General features: G+C 33.4%; 1 protein-coding gene across 2 annotated transcripts in view; it reads left to right on the top strand.

The window, feature by feature from the left end:
* Positions 1 to 16934, top strand: part of KLHL1 (kelch like family member 1) — a 186214-nt gene that overhangs the window by 154630 nt on the left and 14650 nt on the right. For both annotated transcript variants that reach the window (XM_066176265.1, XM_066176264.1), the window contains one exon: positions 11997 to 12159. In XM_066176265.1, the coding sequence (XP_066032362.1) occupies positions 11997 to 12159 (163 nt within the window). The remainder of the gene's footprint in view (positions 1 to 11996; positions 12160 to 16934) is intronic.

The raw sequence follows: 16934 nt of genomic DNA, 5'->3' as shown, positions 1-16934 counted from the left end.
CCAGCAAAGCCCCCTACCCCCTCCACAAATGGGCAAATGTTTGACTCATTAACCATTAACATCTCAGACTCTCCCAGACTTGTGTAGGGATGAAAGTGTTAAAAGCAGGAGAATGGTGAGGAGGGTGGCAGATTTGCTCAAGTGACCTTGGAGCATGGAATGCCATGGCCTGGAGAATAACAGTGTGGGAACCCTATATATAAATTATACCTACTGCTGTGTATCTCTGTTTTGAGAAGAAAATTTCTGTGTAGAGATAACACAGATGTTTGGAGAGACTTATGGCTTGTGTTTGAGCTCCCTGTTTTGGGAGAGGGATCAAAGCTCAAAGGTCATAAAAAGCCCAGAGGAGACCCCAGCACACTGGTAAACTATGTGTGTGTGGGTGCTTGATAAATGGGTGCAAACCCATTTTGCCTGGCCACCTGCTAGGATTGGACGAAGTTGCTGTGTTCCTGGTTGTGTGTCTCTGCCTAGGTGTTGCTTTGGCATCCTCTGGTTAGGAAGGCAATAAATGGGAAATAAATTTACTCATTGCATTTCAGCTGTGGTTTTGTGGAAATTCCAGCTGCCTGCCTGTGTTGACTCATTCAACACACTATGTTATCCTGTCCATTACCCTGAGTTGCAATCATCAAGTCCTTTATTGTACTATTGCATCAATACCTCAAAAAATGACCATGCTTTCCTGCCCTTCATTCATGCCATTGGACACTTGTAAGGTGTATATGTACTGTTGCTGTTAAACAAGTCTTACAATAGAAAATAGCGATGGGAATCTGTTTCAGATGGCATCATGGCACTAAATATCTCACTGATTTAAAATTGCTTCCTAAGATTCAATTTAATTGTAAACTAGAAAATACATGAGAAAATGCATAAATTACATTCAAAAATACGTCATATCTCTTCTGCCAATGTGCCAGAATTTTAGAGTCCGTGCTGTTCCCCAGGGTGGTACAAAAAAGGAATGACTTCAGCTCTAACTGCAGGAAAGTAGTAATACAACATTAGAGTATGCTTAATAGAGAATATATTTGTCTCAGTGACAAAAAAGATGAATCTATGATTGAAAACCCTCGGTGATTAGTTAAAAAACATAATTCTGCCCTATAATTTTACAGATGCTTTTGATCAACAGATTTAAAAAATACCAATATAGTTTAAGTTGAGAAATACTGAGATTATGACTGGGGAAAAAAGTGGTATGATTTCTATACTAGGTAAAAAGGAACAAACTAAGCATTTGACCATTTGAGGTTTGGTTGTTTTTTTTTTTTTTTTTTGCTTACTATAAAATAATTTTTAAATTTCTATATTGAAGTAATTCAGGCTTTTTGTAAACAACATGTAAAATGAGGAAAGAAATCTAAACTGTGATGATTAAATGCAGTCATTTGGGAGGCATTAGACAGGTGTTCTTTATTTAGAATTGCCTACTAATCACATTATTACCTGAGAAACTTAGCTAATAGAATTTAATTGTTTTTTTTTATTTTACTTTTTCTAGTGTCCCATAAAGTTATTTTAGTAAATGCCCTTCGTAATGAAAGTTAATCTGAAGTAATACTTCTTAAAAAAATATTTTTTTTCTAAAGTATGTTCTGTTACATCCATGTAGGAATAATGCTAGAGCAGTTTGAATTGGATTTTGTATACGGTATAGAAGTAAGCACCCATCCTTTCCATGGATGTCTTTTTGTTGACATAGCAAAAAAATTATCAGATGAATCCCATTGTAACTTAGGCCACAACCAGGCAATACAATTCAATTTATCCTGTCTTCATATAATCTTCAATAGAACCATGTGTATAGAAGCTGATACTAGTAGAAATGAGGAAATAAAAGTTGACAGGCCTTGTAGTGAAAGTCCATAGTGTAGGAAGTGATATCTTAGGCAGTTTCAAAGCTGCCAGTTGAAGATGAGTGAAAGCTCTTTTAATGGCAGTGCTTGAAATAAGTGGTGTTAAAGTACAAAAAGGAAAGGGCAGACTGTGGGATCCAAAACTATTATTTAAAGTAATAGTGATTCTAATATCCCTGCAGAGTAGTCCATAAAAGAGAATGGAATATGAAAGAACAATAAGACACCAGGAAGGTGGTGAATGGCAAAAATGAAATATGGGAATGGTGAAACCTGACAAACAGGAAACCCAAATAAAATTCCTTATAGGAAAGAAAGAAAGAGACTGAAAGAACAAAGATGTGAAAAATGTAAAACAGATTTTGATTTATAAATTCATCAGTTTTATGAAGCAACTCTGTATCCACTTTTTCAATTTCTGTGCTGAACCTAATAGTCTGTGTAGAAGAGGAGAGAGAAAGGAAATATGGAACCAATGATAGACTAACAAGAATTTTAGATATCAAATCCAGTGAAACTATGATTTTGTAAAAAAACAAATCAAAAACATAAAAAAAATTGGTGCTTGGCTTGTCTTTACAGAAGAAACAGTTTAAGTGCCACAGTGAGAAAATTAGGCTTCCAGTATAATTAAGGGAAAACAGCAATCTTTTCAGGTAGGTGTTTTAAATTGTCTTGTTCTTTCAATGAACTATGTGTGTCTAAGCTTCTATTTTAGGTTTTGGCTTTGGAAACATACTGGTCTCACTATCCATAGTCAAACACCTATTTGCAAGATTAGCAGTGTGGGAAGGAGGCTGACAGGACATGGGATTACCTCATAAAATCCTGTACAGCTTAGAGTGGAGGCAGCTTACATATTCTTCCTCCTCCCCTCTTGGAAGAGAGAATCTTGCCAGCTGTAATAATCTGAGTGAAAAAGCTATAAAAATATTAATAGCTGATGGGAAAGCCTTAGATTTATTTACATAAGATATATGTCTAGGATAGATAGAATTTACCCCAGAGTGAATGGTCATAGAAGACCTAAAGAATTTCCAGTTCTCAGTTTATAAAGTGGATTAGGCTTCAACCTATTGTTCTGAAGAAACTAAGTATGTAATATAAATGCATTTTAAAGGACCTGAGGGGTATGCTTGAAATTAGAGTGAATACTTGCTTATAATGTGTTTTTCATGAAACTGGTATGTGCAGGAATGAATATCTAGAAAACTAAGATCAAAACTCAGAAGTGGAAAAAGAATATAAGTAGTTAGGGAGTTATAAGATAAAATATCCCAGAATATCTTAGCTGTTGCTGACAAAATATCAAATGGCACTATGTGTTTTCACAAAGGCCTTTTTCTGTATCTCGCTGAAAGGGAATGACCTGCTGTGCTTCTTAGAAACCAGCTTGATTTTCAACTTTCATGCTTACTGCTCTAGAGTCCAACTCATGAGTCAGAGGGAAGGGAAAAATTTTTTTGTGGGAAAAAATGCAGGCATTCCTCTGTACCTTTCAAGTAGTAATGAGAAATACTAATAGAGGGAAAAATTGTGGAGAAACTGAACTATTTACTGCATAGTAAATCTCAGAAGTTTAAAAAAAAAGTATAAATATTACTAATATAAGTAATATAAATAATATAAAATACAAAAATCTAGATATAAAAATAACTATTTCAAACATGTATATTTTTAATCATTAAATGGTAATTTAGAAAACATCTACTTTTAAAAGTATTCAAGTGTTGACTACTTCATTGATTTAAAATTAATGAAATGCTTTACAATTGATTTTTTTTTTCTGAAGGAATTATTGTTTATCAAATAGTTTTGCATTGTGTGAAAGTTTAGGGCATAAATACAACTCCACAATTTTAGAGATTTAAGAATTTGTGTAGGCTTCAGTTGCCTAAGTAGGTATGTACAAAGGAGTAGAACAATTGAGGTGACATAATCTGGTTTCTGTGTGAAAAAGAAGTGTAGCATGTTTAGGATTAAATGATTTGTACCTTAGGAGCAGTTCCTGCTTCTCAAGGTACAACAAATACTATTGAGTAGACTGAAAACTGAGAATCTGGAAATGCAAAAATAACTTAGATTCCAGTTGCACTGGCACTTCTAAAAAAGAAAGCCAAAGATGTGGTATTGGGTATTTAAGCCTGTATGTGTATATGATTTGAGAGATGTCAAAAACATAGATTCTTGAAAAGCTATATCAGATACAAAACAAAACCAAAAAACTATAGTAAATTTTTATGAACACTTCTATTTAAATAAGCTAGCATAGTAATGAAGTACATAATATTTGAAAAGGCTAGCAGTATCACAGTAACATCAATGGAACTACTTTCCAGTTAAATAATTTCTGGTAGAATTATTCCTTCATAAAGCGGTAAGTTGAAAAAATAATTATTCTGTGCAATAACATTTCTATATATAAATATTGACATGAATCAGGTATTTTTAATCCCATTGCTCTCCCTTGGTGAAGTAAATGCATTAATTTTTTAACAATAAATTTGTAAAATTTTGATAGCTTCTTAAAATAAGCCTGCAGTGAAATATCAGAAAAAAAAGTATCAGATACTAGAAACCTTAATAGATCCATAATAGGCAAACCAGTATCAGATTACACTGAAACAAGTGAAGGAGAAACACACAGGTAACACATATTTGATACTAAAAATTTATAATGAACAGGTCATTGCAATAAATGTTGTGTATATTAAAGATGCATTTTATGTGATGAATATTGAAAGCCATCACCTCTACTTTATTTTATGCCAAATTAAGAAAAAAGCCTTTGAAGAATGAGTGCTACTAGAAGATTTTTTTAAAACAGTTCCACCAAGAAAACATAGGCTATAGGATTCATGAGCAGAGTAGATCAGATACACAGTGAAGTACCAAAATTATTAACTGTACAGGCTGAGTTTTACCTCTTTCATGAAACATAATATAACATAAATTACTGCTTACTCAACACCGAAAATCTAATGATGAATGATATCTCTCTTTAGACCTAGTTTGAAACATAATTTTGAAGTCACTGAGAGCTGAATTTTCATCTTCCCTTTTAAAAACTTTTGCTAAGGCAGTTAAGCAATGATGTTATTCTAGATAGTGCTTAAGCCCCAATAAATACATGTTTGTGTGTGGAGTTACTATCTGTCAGAAAGCATTCCAGGAAGAGTAGAAACCATTGAAATAGATTAGAAATATAAATAAAGGCTTAATCTAGCCTTAACACTTCGATCCATGGTAGCTGTAAAATGAACTAGAATGTAGAAGATAAAAGGGATCTTTGTTCTTCCTTCTTTGCTGTCTTGAATGATAGCTTCTTGTTTTTGAGTATCACTATTCCTGGGCTACTAAGGAGCCAAAAATGGCAAATTTACATCTTCCATTAGCATACAACAAAAAAAACCTCAGGATTTCTTCTAGGTCTGATTTTTTTTTTTTTTTTTTAATTTTACAACATAATAAATCCAGATATTTTGTATGTTGTCTGTATGTAAAATAAACCAATATTTTGAGATTTAAAAGCACAGAGGTGCAGAGAGATGCATGAGAATCTAAGATTCCATTCTGGACATCAGGGCATATATTAACCTGGAGGCCGGAGATGAAAGGCAGGAAGAAATAAATGTCATTAAAATGCAGAGAATTAAATTAGCATTGAAACCAGCAGATTAGGTCATATCCTATTAGTATGATAAAACTTTAATTATTTATGACTAATCAATTTCCCAACATTGTGGAGCAATTATTTATAAAAAAATAATTCTTGAGTGATTGATAGAATAATATTTTTGCATAAGGTTTGTTACTGTGCCAAACAGCTAGATAAAGGAAACTGTTCCAGATACTAGTCAGAGCATGGAGACAACTGAAAATATCATAGCACTTCATGTTGTCGCATGTATGATACTGACCAAATTCCACTGAACTGGGCAGTGGTACTCCAGATTCCCAGAGCATGATGCCATACAGTATGGAATGCGATTTTGATCAGTTGTGGTCAGCTGAGAAAGATTCATGTCCCATAAAAGTTCAGCTCAAGATCCTATTGTAAATATCTTATTTTTCTGCTATTATAGATCTTTCTGGGTACATCAGCATCTCATAAAAGCTATGCTATGGTTAAGATGTGTGTTCTCCATCTTCATGTGGTGATTTCTATGAACAGAAATCCCCACAACCCAACACCTCCCAAAAAACACAACAAACAAAAACGCCCAAACCTATCAACACCTAAGCATTCAATGAAAGACTTCCACAACAGATTGACTTACCACAGCAGAGCAATGTTCTGATAAAGCTGTATTTTTTACCCCAGAAGCAGCTGTTAAGAGAGTAGTTTGAGAATCTTTCTTTTAGGCAACATTGACTAGTATTATGTGCCCCTGTGTAGTTAAATTGTTATTTTTCCCATGTGAAATCTCAGGAAAAATATGCCATTCTGACTGCTTTCACTGTGGGTTGCAGTAAGTCCTGAGCATTTTAAAGTATTTTATTTGCAATATTGATTTGCACATATATTATATTTCTGCTTTGGATTTTTCTCCTAATCATGGGGAACATTGAAGTGATTTTTTTTTTCTGAGTTATTAAGTACCTTTTCTTTGTATTTTGTACCTTTACTAAGTAGTAGATTGTGACCCAGTTGACTAAAGAGTTACAAATCATAACAGCAACACTTATAATAATTTCTGAGTCATGTTCTCAGGATAATAGTGTGGCAGAGTTGAGAACCTAGTGTCTTATCTACAAAACTCAATGTAAATAAAGGGTCGTCAGGCAGATCTTTGCTTCTATAAATTTGCATTATATTAGCAAGTTAGTGTAATATCTTCTGGCCCAAGAGGGCAGTGATATTACTATAATTCTTTAAATCAGCCTTGATACTTACTTGTGAATTTAGATAGGAATAGGTATCTTCAACATTGAGTCACTGAATATTAACTAAGAAAGGTAGGTCAGGTTCAACTCTCCAATTAATGACACACTAAGTTCCAAGACTGGCCTATGGCAGTCCTATATGCAGCATACAAAGAACAGCATTTGTATTTCCCACTCAGTTAATATTATGGCTTTGACAACTAAATAAAAGATTTAATTCATCATTTAATTCATGATGCATAATTTAAGTAAATTGGGCTTTCTTTGATACCACTACTATGGAAGAAGAGTGGTTTAAGATTTAAAGAGTGAAATAACAGAGGAAGGAAAAGAAGCAATATTAATGACAATTAATACGCAATTGTATAAATACGCCTCTTTGGGTGTGGTGAGAAAGGAGATTGTTAAAAATGTGATTCTACCGGGACACTAAATAAATGCAGAGCTTAAAAGGGTGAAATAAAGTCTGGGTGTTATTTGATCAAGTTTCATACTTGGATAACAAACCACTGATTTGTCTTCTCACATTCAATGTCATGATATACTATGTGTCTGTTATCTTCTTGAAAGGTAATCTCCTTATTTAAAGTAAAAATTGTTGGATACACATATATCCTTGCCAGTTATAATCTCATGTCTCTACAAATATCAAAATGCAGAGACTATAGTCAAGATAGCACAAAAGATAATATTCCCTTTGACATTTGTATCGACGTGTTGGTATGAAACTATATTTAGAATTGTTTTATAAGAAAATGACACTTCTAAAATTTTACTCTGTAAAATTAGGTTCATTAAACAGATAAGGAACTGCAGAATTAAAAATATTATAGGCAGTGCTCTTTTATTTTGTAACATTACAGAAAAGCAATTTAAAATCCCATTCCAGTCTTCAAGTTTAAATAATTGGAACTGTACAGATCGAGCACCTAATTAGGCATAATAGGGGTTTTGCTGCATAGCTTTGTGAAGGAAATCAAAAGGAAAATGCCTGCCATTGCAAACTGGACAATTAATTCTTTAGATCTCATTTAGTTTAGAGAGAATACTGTTTGCTTTTATAAATTCCTAAGTCAAAATGCCTAGAAGAATTATTTTCCAGGAACTTTTTTATTCAGGAAAACATTAAGGTTTTTCTGCACTGTACTTACTGCACTTAACTACTCAAGATATTGCTGAAAACATCTTTTAAGGAAAAAAGTTGGTTCCTTTCCTAAAAGGGATGTTCATGGCTGTTTCAGCTCTTCAGCTCTATGAGAACTAGGAAAGACAAACTGTTCACAGTGTCAGGTAAATGAAAGTAATTCATCAAAAGATGGGTAGAACAAATTACGTCCTCAATACCAAAATTATTATTATCTCCAAATTAAAAAAAAGAAGATCTGATTCTGCCAACTTCCAGTTTCTTAGTTCAGATTAATAACAACTTTGGTTATTTTATTATTTTCTTAGAGTAAAATACTCCTTTTCTGAATGTATTATTACTTCTGCCAGAAAACAACAAAACACTATTATCACGTGAAAAATTATATCCAAGAGGATTTTTTCTTTTCTTGTGCCTTAAACTGGTTTTGCCAAATTGTTGAAGATGTTCAGAAAGAAAATGTATGAGGACCGTCTGTCCTTTCTCTTCTTTCAGCAAACTCTCCTGAAAGAGCTAACAGCATCATTCTTCTGTGCAATTTGCTTAATGACAAATAAGAGTTCAAGTGTCAGCTGGAAATAGTTATTTTGTCATTTAGAAACAAGAAAAGTCCATTCATGTTGATATTTTACAATATCTACATTCTGAATGTAAATCTAGGTGGATGTTTATTATCTGTGGACGTAGATGGCAGAAAACAAAATTAGAGTACTCTGACATTAGTTTAATATACATAAGGAACACAAAAACCTGTCTCATGAAGTTGAAATGAACTCTGATCTTCTAACATACTGTTCAGTATCTTGACTACAAAAAGATGAAAAATCTTATCTCAAGAGACCAAGCAGAAATTGGCTGCACCGTTTAAAAAAATAAAAGGTGTATTGAGTTCAGTACCTTTGCTCTTTAAGAAGGAGGAATTCTACAGTGTGCTAATAGGATTGGAACTCTGACATTTCAACACAGACAATGAATTTAATTTTTTTCTTCTATTAAAACAAATGACCTGGAACATTCAGAAAAGAGAATAGTCATGCTTCATCAATTTTACTGGAAAATATTTTGCTTTGTGATCTTGGGGAATGTGTCCCTTAAGATTTTGATTGTGGTGTTGCCATTTGCTGTTATCGTGGACTGTTCAGTAATTCAGTCAGAGAAGAGATGTACTACAATTCATCCTGTGTAGTAAGGAGGTTACAAGCAACATCTTTAGAACTACCCTTTAGTCCATATGTGTGATGTAAAAATCACATAGAAGTTCTGCCATTTAAACTTAGAATGCATTGAAATGCTTGAATTCAGTGTTTGAACATTGAATTCTTCATATAAGACACAGTCTCTCTCATATAAAATGTGTATTTATATACTTATTTGTGTGAGATAATTACATTATCATTATTACTCATTAGAATATTTTGAAACATATGATGCAAGCACTGCCTAATGGAGAAAGGAAATACTTCTGTGTAGCTTAGAATGTTGCCAGCCTGGCTTCTTAGAAAATATAAGAATTAAATGTGGGACTTCGTAGATAGGTGGGTCTAAACACAGGTAACAGAGATGCAACCCGGCTGATGCAACAGCTTGTGCAGTAGCTTCCACTAAAGGGCACCAGAAACTACTGAGGGCAGTATATTGGTTTCTGCAATGGGGAAAAAATCAGATGGAACAGTGAATCTCACAGTGTTCTATCTGCATTGTATAAGCTCAGAAAAGTTCTCATGAGAAAAACAGAGAAGCAATTGAAGACTATTTTCTGCATAAAGTTCAGGTCCTTAATGTTACTTTTCTCTCTTTATAACAAGAAAAGCAGAGGGAAAGTAACATTGTATTAATGCAATGAGCTTATATCTCGCTGTCATTAAAAAAACCCACAAAGGTAAAAATCCATGAAAATGCAGGAAGAATGGTATTTTGATTAAGGGGAAATCAAATTTCCTACAAAAAGTGAATTAAATAATTGTAATGGCTTGATTTCCATCAGGAAATAGATGAGAATAAAATTCAACTATGAAGGACTTGGAAAAAAATTAAATACTGAATGAGATAAAAAGAGTAATTGAAGAAAACTTTATATCCTAGTGAAAGTGCAAATAAGTTGTCTGAGGAAGTAAAAACTGGAAATTTCAAAACTGATGAGATGTGTTTTTATGTGCATCATATATTCCTTGTGAAATTCACTGCATAACAATGCAGCTCTGTTTATGTGTGAAGGTGAGAGAGGGTTTGTGTGTTTCCACCACACATGTATCTGTATAGAAACATTTGCCCCCATGAACTTTCTTTGAATATGATTCAATTTTTAACCCCAAAAGAACTTGATTTTCTATTTAACTTTGCATTTAATGAAGAGTATACAGATGAAAAGGAGAATTATGTCTTTATAACATAAGTCATAGTAAATAATTTTTTTACAATGTAAACCTCTTTGTTAAGGATTTAAGAATATTTTTAAATATTAGATACTAGAGTAAACAAAAATCCACCCCCAAACTGCTTATATTATCATATCATCCCCTAATTTTTATGTGGCCACTTCTTCCCACATGTGACACATCTTCCCACTTGTTGTTACTGGTTGTGTTCTGAGATAACATTGTGCTCTTTGGATCATGACTTCAATTTGATATCCACTTTAATATTCTGGGTAAATTATAACTGGATCATGTGATTGAATAGAAAGAATTTCTAGGCAAGGAAATGAAAACAATTGGGAAAGAAAAAAATAAAAGATTCAACCTTCATTTGGAGGAAAATTTTTCAAAGGGTTTGTGGGTTTTTTTGAATTATTTTCTTTTTTAAGTTAAAAAAATATCGACAAAAGAAAATTAACACCCAAAATGCAGGAACACTTTCAATGAATGCTGAGATGAAACATATTCAAAGTCATTGATAAATATGGTTTTAAAGTAAAATAAGCTTTTAATGAATTACTTTTCTGAAATAGAAAAAAGCATTCCTACACAGAAAGTGGAAACTTCACATTGTTTAAAATTAAAGATGGATTTTGCTGCAAGAAAAAAAAAAAAAAAAGCCCAACAAGGCCATTCTCTGAAACTTTAATGATCTCTTGTTTTCTGACTTTTTGATGAGTTCAAATTGTGTGAAATGGAGTAAGGAATAAAAACCAGACTGACTTAGAAATAGGACTGGATTTAGCCTGAGATTTTTCAGACCAATGTTCATTTGGGATCATGGGTTCATAGAATGGATTTATTGAGCTCACTGTCTTGTAACAAATGATGCTTAGTTATAACTTATCTTCCAGAGCCTTTTTAGCTTAACTGAAGAGACTGTGAGATAGAGAATTCATCAATTCCTTTGACTGGGTGATTTAAACCCCTCATAGTTAAAAATTTATTTCTTATTGAAATGTTTTCAACTTCAGTTTTCACACATTACATTTTTTTTTTAATTTTTCTTCAGTAGTTAAAGAATACTCATATATTCAACATTATTTTTCTGTGAAGATGTGTGGTTATTTTTTTGGTAGAATGAAACTGAGGAAACAGCTAATTACTTGCTCAAGCCTTAAAATGTGTTTTTTTTTGATTCTGAACCAGTCTATCAATCTTCCTGCTACTGAAAAATTGTATAGTTTCTTCTACGTGATTGACAAATATGGTGAAAATACAGACTCCATCCCCTGTAGAAGCAACTACATTCAGTGAAATCCCCCTTAGGTTGACAATAATCAGGGACTTGCCAGATATCCAGTCCTTACTTTATTATGCGCTTTACTGCTATTCTCAAGAACTAATTCATGATCAGAGTGCTGAGATACTAAAGGGAATACAGAAATCTAAGAGGATCATGTCATTGACAGGTTATTCTCTGAAGCAAACATCCTTCTCAAGAAATGAAATTAAGTTTGTTTGACAAGACCTGTTTTTCACAGAACCACGTAGAGTGGTATTAATTTTATTCCTGTATGTTAATTCTTAATTAATTAAATCTCAAATTGGTACTTCCATTTTCATTTTGAATACATAAATTCATTTGCTGGTTGTGTTTTGGAAGCCTTTTTTTTTTTTTTTTTTTTTTCCCTATTGATAGCGGAAAGATACTTTTATCTTCTCTCACTTTCTCCTCCATTTTAGGAGTTACAGTGCTTGAAGGGCCTATTTATGCAGTGGGAGGACATGATGGTTGGAGTTATTTGAACACAGTTGAGAGGTGGGACCCTCAAAGTCAGCAGTGGACATTTGTGGCAAGTATGTCAATTGCCAGAAGCACTGTTGGAGTGGCAGCATTAAATGGCAAGTGAGTAGGGTATGCTTACACAATTGAAACACTTCTTTTGAAAACCAATGAAGCTTGTCTTTGCTTTCCCTTATTAAGTTGCAGTGGCGTTGAAATGTTCCAGAGTAGATCTAATGGTCAAAGCTGTTTTAATCACCCCGTTACTCTACAAGAAACTGGTTTCAATGGTGCAAAAGCCATGCAGCAGACTAGCAGAAGCAACATCTAGACAAATAACCCTGGAAATATTGATCTAGAGCCATGAAGAGCTGCATATGATTATGCATATATATTCCAGCTTTGTTTCTTTTGCACAGCTGACCATATATTTAATGCTTCCCAGTTAATAGATACTCAATTGAACTTTGCATGACTTTTGTCAAACTTTTAAATTAAAAGAGATGTTATCTGTGTCCCAGAAAGTTAGGATGGACACCGCTGAAAACTAAAAAGCAGTGGTCTCACTGCAAAAAGTAGAAATATGCTATTGATTTTTTATTCTTTTTTACATGACTAGCCATCTTTAAAAATATATCCAATATGCCAAGAACTGCAACTTGAAAATGTATGTAAGAACCTTTCAACTTCCTGTGCTATTCTTCTACGTTGCTCTTCCATGCAACTGACGTGCTGCATTCCTCAGGATATTGGAAATGAATATCTCATTGAGAAACACGATGTTGGATTTAACATTCAGTAAGGGAAAAATTTTTTTTAGTATGGAAGTTCTGAGGCATTTTTTCTTCATTATGATTTCTTTCTTCTGCAGTGAATTAAAAAAGTAAATAAATAAAATGCATTAGATGCTCTTTGAAGTGAGAGAGTTACAAACTATTCTCTGTCTGTATCTCTCACACTGATTTGGGCACTTTACATGAAATGGATACTGGATGGTTAATATTTCAAAAGTGAGTTTCTTAAAAGACTTGAAAAAGTATAGCCACTTCTTTTGTGTTTTAATGTGGGAAACTATTCCATTTGTGATCTGCCGCTGCCCTATGGTTGGCTTAATTTTTTTTCCATTTAAATTAATTTTAAGCAGAAAGATGAAAATTGAAATTTCTATCAGTTTATGATGGAAATAAATAAAAATCTTAAAGCTTTATTATTCTGATCTCATCAGGCTCTGAGTGAGGTGATTGATTTGTAAGTAGCCTCTTATTAGTTCCCAGTGTATTTAAGTGTTTCTGAAGCTCGCTTGTGCAGACCATGTAAGTAAATTATCAATTACTTTGCTGCTCAAACAAATTTAAAACAATACTATCTGAATCTTGCAAAACAGGGTGCACAGAAATTAATGTTATTTCACTGAAATACATTTTTAAATTTAAATTGAAATTCTTATATCAACATCTCTCCTAAAACATGAAAAGGATTGTGTCAACATGTGCATTATAACATAATTTGAAAAATATTTAATTATTGCAGCAATAAAATCCTACTGAATTTCTCAGAAGTTCAGAAAAATAGCTATTTGAAGTTTTGGGGCTTTTTTTGTAATTTTAAGCTGAGTCCATTTGACAGGGTTCTTTTCTATAATCATGTTGCTTTATTACATTTCGAAGTTGCAGTACTGTTTCACCCAGGAGGGTTTAATGGAGTGTCTTCCTCTCCCCACACAAAGGTCTCCTGGTTGTTACCTCCAGATTTCCCAAAGTAACAGGGTACAAAAGTTGCTATCCTTCAATGAGAAACACAGGCAATATTCATTTTCTCAAACGTCTTCTTAATTGTAAGGAGAGCTGGAACAACTAATAAAATATAAAGGTGGTTTTTAGATAAAAGAAAGTTATATGACAAATTTATTTTACCAGAATCTCAACAGAACAATTTATCTGGTGCTACATAGGAAATAAGCACTTAGGATGAAAAAAAAGGTGAATAGTACAGGGATTTGAAGAAGAAAGGGACTGTATGCAATAACTAGGATGTCACAGTTGCCCCTGGAATTCTTAAAACATCTGTCCTGGGTTAAAAGGGTATAACAGCAAGAGCAAGTTAGTTAAATTATCAGACCGTTTCAAGTGTCACCAAAGGGAACAATATCATATGGTTCATATTGGACACATGAATACAGAAGTATCTGGATCACCTTAAGGAGCAACACAAATAGAATATTTAGTCACTTATGTGTGAATGAAAAATTCTTGTGTTTGAAGAAAATTAATGTTAAGAAGTGAAAGAAGAGATGAAAAAAGCTGCATGTTGTTAGAACAGAAAAAAGAACAGAAGAAGAAATATGGGGGGAAAGAGGAAATGCTACTGAAGAATACATGAAGTTTTATTAATATTGGAAATATTTATGTTGTGTTACTGTGTGGAATTCTGGTCATCCACATTGAAGGAAATTCAAGTGAAATTGCCAAGGTCATATAATGTGTACGATCAGTATCAAGAATGTGTGTCATACCAAAGAAAAGCAACAAAACTGGTACAGATGGCAAAGAAAGAGATGCATAAAATATCTGCAATTCAGCTGGGAAAACAGAGATGAAATAGAAGTAGTATGGGGACAATAAGATCGTGTTCACAAAGCTCTCATCAGGTTCTAAATGCCTGTTTATTGGTTCATATAAGGGTAATATTTTTTGGTTTTATGCAACACCAAAGACTGGAATCTGGGAATTTTCCTTTTCAGTAATATTTTTGTTTTCCCAAGTCAACAATAGGTTCTGGGTGCCACTAACAATGTATGCTGAGGCACTGGAGATTCCATGTCCTTCATCTTCATATGTTTTTCGTAGTCAAACAGTGACACAAGAGTGGAGTATGTTATCCTTATCATATATAAGAATTATTTTTTTTTAACTTGATGTCTTTATCAATTTTTAATATATTTTGGTGGGTGTTGTAGGACCTGCCATGACTGTAGAATTTCCTGGGGTGAAATATGGTCAGTAATTCCTTCTGATATGGGAACAGCATTATCCTTTCTTCCTTGTTGACAACCTTGTTGCAAAGACTGGAAGAGAAAGAGTGCATGAACTTCCTCAGATCAGCAATAGATATGGGTGTTAAAATACTAAATGTGGGATGGAGATCTGCACTTTGAAAAAACTGGTAGAGGATGGTGCTTTTTATATGCAGATAATGAGTCAGAAGTTAGGATGACTTATTTGAATTCTTCTTAGGGGCTGGCATAAGTGGCATAAGTGGTGTAAATCGTAAAAGTAAATTGCACTAGTGTGCAATTTATACTTTGTGAGACTAGCATTCTACAGTTGTCAGCAGATTGTGCTGAAGCAATAGAGCATTTCTGCAGTATAAGTTAGAAGCAAGGAACCAAAGAAACAAAAGTGTGAGAAAGTCTATCTTTTCCAGAAACTTTTTTATATTATCACTGAATTTTCTTTATTTCTTTATCACAAGCTTTTCTTAATTTCGTAATTTTAAACTCAATAATAATAATAAAAAATCTTGTTGACACCTTCAATCCAATAAATACTAATCCTTTCATTACCTTAAAATGTAAATGCCTCCAAATTTATAGCTAATACCATAGATATTTATTAAACTTTTATTAAAAAAACTCTAATACATGAACCACTCAGTCCCTAAGTACACTAAACCTTTTTACTAATTTAATTTAATTTCAGAACATATTTTATGCTAATGGTGTAGACCTAAGTGAAAATGAAATTGAGTTTACGCACTTTAATCAGGAATACATACTCCTCAAAGACATTCTCTGTAACATATACATTTATGTTATACTAAACATTTTTGTGTCATTACCATAACTGAAGTATTTCTATATTGCTCTATTATATGTCCACAAAGACCGTGTTACAAAAAAATATTCCTTAGTTTCTACTGGTATGCTCGAAATTATCAATATTTTTTGAAGCAACTGTAGCTTTCATGTCAGTAAATCTGTCCCTTTAGTCTTGATCCCTTCAGCAAATAAAAGTAAATCTGTATTACAAAAGGATAAAATATTCAGCTTTTAATATGATCTGCAGGCTGACTTTAAATGGTAGAACATCATAGCAGTCCCTTAAGTGTCAAAAATCATGACTTTGACACACACTGGCAAGCAGTTCAATTTCATGCTAACTTCTTGTGGAGCCAAAGAAAAAGAACCCTGCCCTTTATTGGTTGCCACATCTTCTAATTTGTGCTACAATGAACTTGATATTTCCCCCTGCTGCTGTTGTTTTTATTAAATACCACACACTATTGTTGGTATATGATAGATGACAAAAAGTGAGGAATTGTTTAATCTTAACTTTTATAAATACAACTGTGTAAATATTCTTTTAAATAATATTTTACATTTATTTGATGAAAAAAAAAGTTTTATAAGTATTTGTTGTCTCTGAAGGAAAGTAAAAGAGCAAGGAGAAATGCTGCAAGAGGATATTATTCCCCATCAATATCCATCTGACCACACACCATCACAAGCAAAATAGACTTGACTTGGGGAAAATTAATGCAATTTATTACTAATAAAAATAGATTCTGGCCAGTGGGAAGCAACCCCAAATTTTAAAATGCCACCATTCTTCCCCCCTTTCCCAGGCTCAATTTATGTCTTGTAAAACCTTACAACCCCACCCCTGACTGGTGCAGGGGGATGAGAAATGGGGGTTGTGGTCAGACCATAATTGCTTCTCTCTGCCACTCCTTCCTCACACATTTCCCTTGCTCCATCACGGACTCCCCATGGGCTGCAGTCCTTTGGGAGATAACCTACTCCAGTGTGATGACCTCCATAGGCTGCTGTGCCTGTGACTGGTGACAGTCTTACGCAGGAAAATGCAATGCCAACCCTACAGGCAAGATGCACATGCTGA

This window comes from Chamaea fasciata, unplaced genomic scaffold (assembly GCF_029207755.1).
Source record: "Chamaea fasciata isolate MVZ Bird 193981 ecotype frontalis unplaced genomic scaffold, bChaFas1.0.hap1 SCAF_2, whole genome shotgun sequence".
Taxonomy (NCBI): Eukaryota; Metazoa; Chordata; class Aves; order Passeriformes; family Sylviidae; genus Chamaea; species Chamaea fasciata.
The sequence above is the reverse complement of the archived record's forward strand: the minus strand, read 5'-3'. Positions and strand labels throughout refer to the sequence as shown.